Genomic DNA, 7,672 nt, shown 5'->3' with positions numbered 1-7,672 from the left:
AAAAAAATTAAGGTTCTAATTTAAAGTCTGAAAGTGTGGGCAATCCCATTAATCTCAAAATTCCCATGCAATCTAAAAAAGATATTAGACAAATAAGATTTTCTGCCGAGTTACATACTTTTAAAAGCTAAACTCCTGAACATCCTTTAAGAATATAGATATAATTTTGAAAGTAGTTAGGATCCAATAATAAGAGTTAGTACATATGTTTAAAATCATAGCCAAAAGAAAAACAAAAAGCCAAAACAAAATGAAAAACAGTTTGCAAACTTATCCAAGGTCCCCTAATTCTACTGCCTCCATGAATTCTTCAGATATATTAATATATTAATTGAAAAAACGACGTTTTGGTATAAGACTCATGATTTTGGAAATAGTTATATAATTTCTTCTGGAGATGCGGTTATATTTTGTTTTATCAATTCATTAAAATCTGTGAAAAGTACTGGCAGTGTTATGGACTGAACTATTTCCCCCTAAAATTCATATGTTAAAGCCATAATCCCCAATGTGACTGTATTTGGAAATAGGGCATTTAAAGTAGTAACTGGAATTAAATGAAGTCATCAGGATGGGGCCCTAGTCTGATAGAGCCCCTTATAAGAAAAAGAAGAGACACAAGAGATCTCTTTCTCTGTCCATATGCACAGAGAGCAAAGACCATATGAGAGCACAGTAAAACGGTGACCACCTAGAAGCCAGGAAGAGAAGCCTCACTTCTATAGAAGTGAGAGCCTGATCCTGATGTCACCTTGATCTTGAACTTCTAGTTTCCAGAACTGTGAGAAAATAAATTTCTGTTGTTAAAGCCACGCACTCTGCGGTATTTTGCTATGACTGCCCTAGCAAACGAATACAGGCAGTATTATGGATGACATTTAAAATATTTACCGAAGGTTTGCTTTATTTATGCCTACAAAATAAAACGTATGGTATGTGGTGGGCTTTTTCTTCCCTTTCAACTTCAATTAAAACAAATGCACTCTTCAGATGAAATACATTCTTCAGAATATATTTAGACAACAGAAAAAACTCTAAATTTGCTTACACATTATGACTGTACATGCTCACCTGCTAAATATAATGCCTTCACCTGAGGAGCCTGTAGTGCTTCATAGAAGATTATAACAGATCCTAGCTGACCCTCCAGAGAAGTGGGACACCCCCATTCACTGTCCTGGGTTCCAGCTGATATCAATTTGGTAATTAATTTTGATTTTTCAGTTGTTCCTCCCCAGGAAGCTGATGACAGAATTCCACCAAATGATGTCCGATGAGGGGTAACAGGAGAAGAGAAAGGTGGATCTGGGATCTGGGATGGTGGAGGAGTGGTGGTTCTTTGCCCAGCTGAACCAATGCAACAGGAAGTAAAGGGCTAAAATACAAAAAAAATTACACAATTTTAATTAAAAGATATCCTCATATTATAATAAAATAGTAGATAAAATTACACAAATATATAAATTGAAAATAAAAATAGAAGCAGTTTTACTTTTACTAAATATGATGTATACTTGCATGTTTATACTTAGAAAATTATTAGCAAAATTACCTTGGCCTATAGAATTTGCATGCACTACTTTTATTATTTATTTATTGATTCAGACAAGGTCTTGCTCTGTTGCCAGGCTGGAGTGCAGTGGCATGATCTTGGCTCACTGCAACCTCAACCTCCTGGGTTCAAGTAGTTCTCCTGCCTCAGCCTCCTGAGTAGCTGGGATTACAGGTGCGTGCCACCATGCCTGGGTAATTTTTGTATTTTTAATAGAGAGGGGGTTTCATCGTATTGGCCAGATGGGCTCGATCTCTTGACCTTGTGATGGGCCCACCTCAGCTTCCCAAAGTGCTGAGATTACAGGTGTCAGCCACTGCGCCCAGCCTGGATGCATTACTTTTATGACTCACTTTATATTCTTTTGTAAATTTTGAATTTTTAAAGAGTGTATTTAAGATTTTTTTTTAACTTTACTGTTTTTGAAAATAGAGAAAACTGTATTTTTTCTCTTTAAAATGTATAAATGTTAATTATAAACTATCTTGAAATGGTCACTGAGATGAAAGCCAACAAGAAATTACTTGAATCCTAAGACTTGAGAAATAAACTACTCTATTCCACTATCTTCAGAAAAGGCCCTCTAGTGTTCTTTAAGAACCACTTCACTATATGAACTCTATTTGATAACTGACTAAAATGTGGATGTTTTAAGCTTCTTCATTATTGTTTCAATTTTTTTTTTTTTTTTTTTTTTTTTTTCGGACTCTCACTGTGTCTCCCAGGCTGGAGTGCAGTGGCATGATCTCAGCTCACTGCAACCTCCACCTGCTGGGTTCAAGCAATTCCCTGCCTCAGCCTCCTGAGTAACTGGGATTACAGGCGGATGCTACCATGCCTGGCTAATATTTCTATTTTTAGCACAGACGGGGTTTCAACATGTTGGCCAGGCTGGTCTTGAACTCCTGACCTCATAATACACCTGCCATGGCCTCCCAAAGTGCTGGGATTATAGGCATGAGCTAATACGCCTGGCCTACTGTTTCAATTTTCAATTTTAATGAAGTTAGAAGAGTCCATCATAATATTTAAGTATTTCACATAGTTAAATAACTTTTATTAAAAGATACATTAGGCCGCTCTATTCATTCCGTTGGCTTTCCTGTCATAAGTCTTTCTTTCTAAGCCTTTGTTTCTTCCTTAAATGTTTTCCTTTTTTCACATTGTCTGACTTCATCTAATAATGACAGGCTGACAGAATTGAATATTAATGTGCAGAGTCTTAGCACATAGAAAACACTTTAAAATCTGGGGGCACATATTTATAATAAACATAACCTTTTACATTAACTGGAACATTTCAAGAATTCTCAATCAAAGCAGCCGGGAATGAGCGGGTATGATATGCTTACTTCATTCATGGCAGGAAATCTGAGAGGGGCAGAAACCTTCTGTTGTCCATTGTCATAGATATAGACGAAGCTCTGACCAAAGGGCCTTTTTCCAGGCATGTGGACAATGGTTATGTTGTGCTGGTAAAGTGAAGCACACATTTAAAAGGTTAAAATTACATTATGTGTTTGGAATGACAAATGGTTTCAGAATATTGCTCTATAATTTGAACAAATGGTAGAACATTAAGATTAAGCACAGTTAAATGTTAATTAAACTGACGTTCTCAAAGTGAGTAACAATTTTTTCCATAGCAGTACAAAAGCATGTAAGCCTATAAAATATCCACAACTGTAACAGTACCTTTTCTGCATTTCCAAAGCTTAAGTATTCCTTAGAATCATTTTTTAAAATGAGAAGCAGTTTTTATTTTAGAAAGACAATACAAATGTATTGTTTAAAACAACCTAATGGCTGGGTGAAGTGACTCATGCCTGTAATCCCAGCACTCTGGAAGGCCAAGGTGGGTGGATCACCTGAGGTCGGGAGTTCGAGACCAGCCTGGCCAAAAGGATGTAACCTCATCTCTACTAAAAAAATACACAAATTAGTCAGGCGTGGTGGCAAGTGCCTGTAATCCTAACTACTCAGAAGGCTGAGGCAGGAGAACTGCTTGAACCCGGGAGACAGAGGTTGCAACGAACCAAGATGGCATCACTGGACTCCAGCCTGGGCGACACAGCGAGACTCTGTCCCAAAAGAAAAAAGCAAAAAAAGCACGAAACAACCTACCATCGCATTTTATTTTATTATTGTTTTTAAAAACCTTTTTTAGAGATTGCCTTATGCTCTATAGCTGAGGCTCAAGTGCAGTGGCACAATCACAGCTCACTGCAGCCTTGAACTCCTCGGCTCAAGCAATCTTGCCCCAGCCTCCTGAGTAGGTAGGATTATAGATGTGTGCCACCTCACCCAACTAATTTTTAAATTTTTTGTAGAGATAGAGTCTCACTTCTTGCCCAAGCTGGGCTTAAACTCCTGGCTTCAAGCAGTCCTCCCACCTTGGCCTCCCCAAGTGCTGGATTTATGGGTGTGAGTTACAGCACCCAGCCCATCTCATTTTAAATTGAAATTCAAAATTAAATTTACTTAAAGAAAACCTTAAGACATCCTAACATTACATACACACACACACACACACACATACACACACACACAATTATTATTTTTGAGACATGGTCTCACTCTGCTGCCGAGGCCGGAGTACAGTGGTGCCATCTGAGCTTACTGGAGCCTTGACTTCCTGGCCTCAAGTGATTCTCCCAACTCAGTCTCCTGAGTAGCTGGGACCACAGGCACAAATCACCATACCCAGCTAATTTTTTTATTTTTTGGTAGATACGGGGTTTCACCATGTTGCCCAGAATGGTCTCAAACTCTTGAGCTAAGTAATCTGCTGGCCTTGGCATCCTAAAGTATTGGGATTACTTACAGGTATGCCACCAAGCCCAGCCTCATTTAAATTTTTTAGCAAAAAAAAAAAAAAAAAAGACTGCTGCTGAATTTATGACAATGATGGGAAATACCATCAACCATACTAAAAGTTAAATGTGATATCCTAAAGCCTTACCCAGAGGGAATCACAGAAACTGTGGTCAGGAAGCATAACTGTTGCATATTCTCTTTTTGTGCACACCGCCACGACCAACATACCTGAATGGGTAATAAAGGCTTCAAAACCTATGCCACTTCCTGTAAAAAAACTAACAAAAATATGTATTATCAGAACTTTTAAAGTTAGTTATTCACTTTCATTATTACTAAAGTACCTAAAACCATAAAGCCATTATAAATGTCTTTATCAACAATTCTGTGGCTTAAATTCTATTGCCACACACTAGTCCAAACTTGTTTCAAAGACGCTTTTAAAATCCATTTTGGGCATAAGGGTTTAGTAAATAAAAGGCAGCCTTGTAAGTAGAATTCCACTAGAAATAATAAAACTATCAATTTTCAAATCTTTAAAATTTTTCCAAGTAAGATTCAGTAAGTATAAATAAAGGTCTTGAAAATCACAAAGCATAGGCCAGGCACGGTTGCTCATGTCTGTAATCCTAGCACTTTGGGAGGCCAAGGCAGGCAGATCACCTGAGGTCAGGAGTTTGGGGAGACCAGCCTGGCCAATGTGGTGAAACCTTGTCTCTACTAAAAATACAAAAATTAGCCGGGTGTGGTGGCAGGCATCCATAATCCCAGCAACTCAGGAGGCTGAGGCAGGAGAATCACTTGAACCCAGGAGGCGGAGGTTACAGTGAGCCGAGATCCCGCCACTGCATTCCAGCTTGGGCGACAAGAGCAAAACTCCGACTCAAAAAAATAAATCAGAAGGCATATTAAAAAGTAGTAGCTATCAAAGTCTGGAAACACATACACACAGGTTTTCTGTTCCTTCATATAAATATATGGCATATTTATATGTTCCATATATTTATAGCATTTTCAATGGAACAGAAATCATTACTCATTTTCTTTTTTTTCTTTCTTTTTTTTTTTGAGGCAGAATCTCACTCTATTGCCCAGGCTGGAGTGCAGTGGCGTGATCTTGGCTCACTGCAAACTCCACCTCCCAGGTTCAAGTGATTCTCGTGCCTCAGTGATTTCTGTGCCTCAGCCTCCCAAGTAGCTGGGACTATAGGCATGCCCAGCTAATTTCTGTATTTTTAGTAGAGACGGTGTTTCTCCATATTGAGTAGGCTGGTCTGAATTCCTGACCTTAAGTGATCTGCCTGCCTCAGCCATTTAAAATGCTAGGATTACAGATATAAGTCACCACACCTGGCCATTATTCATTTTCACAGTGTTTTTTTTCTGTGTGTGTGACAGAGTCTTTCTTTGTCACCCAGGTTGAAGTACAGTAGTAATCATAGGTCACTGCAGCTTCAACTTCCCAAGCTCTAGTGATCCTCTCATTCCAGCCTTCCAAGTAGCTGGAACTACAGGTATGTGTCACTATACCCAGCTAATGTTTATATTTTTTTGTAGAGATAAGGTTTTGCCATATTGCCTAGGCTGGTCTTGAACTCCTGGCCTCAAGCAATGCACCTGCCTCAACCTCCTCAAGTGGTGAGATTACAAGCGTGCCATCACATCTGGCCCATTTTCAATATTATTATTCTTTCCATTCACTTTTACACTACTTTTAAGAAGGAAACTTGTTTCCAAACTAGCCTCAAAACTTAACCAGCAATATTTGAGATATATAGTTATTACTATGAAAGCAATAAAGCACTTACAATTGAGCTGTATAAAGCCTAAGGATGAAGAGGTTTTAAATAAATTATACATCTAAAACCTAGATGCTTGGAAACAGTTTTCCTGTTTAAGAATCACAGCATATGTTGTTATGACAATATTCATTTCTATTCCATAATTTTTACCAGTACCTGTATAATTGTTTCCGTTTCCCTCCTTTGTTAGCAATGCCAAGAGTCAATTGATCCTGATCTAAGCAAAACCAAGCACTGAAAGAAAAGGCAGACCCCGGCCATTTCTGTATGGGAGGCACAGAAATTCCTGCCATACTATGTGACAAATTGAAATACTGTAGGGCACTCTCTAGACTTAGTTTTCGGGCCATTGTCAGCATTGCTCGAGTCACAGGAGTGGTATAAGGGTGAACAGACTCAGATTCATCCACTCTCAGCAATCTTAGTAGTCGACGGATTTCTTCCGAGCTCACTGACTGACTCCCCAAGGAACCATGGATTGCAATCAAGTTCTCAGCACAAGTTTGATGGAGGGAAGAATGGGAGTCAAGTGATTCAATAATTCTAATGCCCATGTTTGCATTGACACAAGTAGTTCGACTCTGCCTATTAATACAACAAATTCTTTTCAGCCAATCAGAGATGAAGATTTGTAGGTCATGGGATTGTAATTCTGGAAGCCACTGGATAAGAAGCAAGAGAGGTTGGACATTACTAATGCCCAAAATCCCAACTGAAGTGTGGTCACCCTCTACAGCCTAGAAAGCAACATAAAAGATAAAAGGTTAGTTATCGTTTTCAAAACAGTTATTAACAGAACTCTTAATAAAGGTTAAAAACTCACCATATTCATGAGTTCTTTAAGTAATTCCTGTGGTGGCTGGCCCAGGGATTTTAATACTTCAAACATATGTGTATAACCAATTCTTTCTTTAAATACTTCCTAGGGGGTGGGAAAACAATATATCAAAGTGCATTTTCAAAGACTGAATATGTTGGAATATTAAAAAATACTCATTTAAGCTGATTAACTTAATATTATATAAAAAGATTATGAATTCACTATTTGTCTTCTTAAATTACATCTTCATGATTCCATATAGCTTCTGGAGTAATAAAGTTACAATTATATAACATAATACAAAATAAATAAAATTAACAATAGCTGTTATAAAATTATTATATTATTTGCAGATAAGGGCATATGACACTTCTTGTATTTTATTCATTTGATCTGCAATTACTAGAATAGTAGTTAATTCAAAATAAAAATAGAGAAAAAAATGAGGAAGCTGTAGGTAAGAGGAGTCAGGTATCAGCCTAAAAAGATTCAGTGTTCCTGGCAGTTTTGAATAGTGGTCAGAAAGAAATTGAGTGCAAAGAGTTTTATCTCTGCTATTTGTATCTAAATGGTCTGAATTATCAAGTTCCTTTTAGAAAGTTCTATGTCATATGTATTTTTGAACCAGTAGGCACCCAAAATCATAAAGTGAAATATAAAGACAACTGGAAAACTTAGAAC

At 37.7% G+C, this 7,672-nt stretch overlaps 1 protein-coding gene across 1 annotated transcript in view; it reads right to left on the bottom strand.

Annotated features, from left to right (window-relative positions):
* Positions 1-7,672, bottom strand: part of NBEAL1 (neurobeachin like 1) — a 198,761-nt gene that overhangs the window by 110,437 nt on the left and 80,652 nt on the right. The window contains exons 13-17 of the mRNA XM_037741503.1: positions 6,995-7,093; positions 6,328-6,908; positions 4,515-4,647; positions 2,905-3,024; positions 1,072-1,375 (exon numbers count right to left, since the gene is read on the bottom strand). Of these exons, the coding sequence (XP_037597431.1) occupies positions 1,072-1,375; positions 2,905-3,024; positions 4,515-4,647; positions 6,328-6,908; positions 6,995-7,093 (1,237 nt within the window). The remainder of the gene's footprint in view (positions 1-1,071; positions 1,376-2,904; positions 3,025-4,514; positions 4,648-6,327; positions 6,909-6,994; positions 7,094-7,672) is intronic.

This window comes from Cebus imitator, unplaced genomic scaffold (genome assembly GCF_001604975.1).
Source record: "Cebus imitator isolate Cc_AM_T3 unplaced genomic scaffold, Cebus_imitator-1.0 Scaffold101, whole genome shotgun sequence".
NCBI classification, from domain to species: Eukaryota; Metazoa; Chordata; class Mammalia; order Primates; family Cebidae; genus Cebus; species Cebus imitator.
The sequence above is the reverse complement of the archived record's forward strand: the minus strand, read 5'-3'. Positions and strand labels throughout refer to the sequence as shown.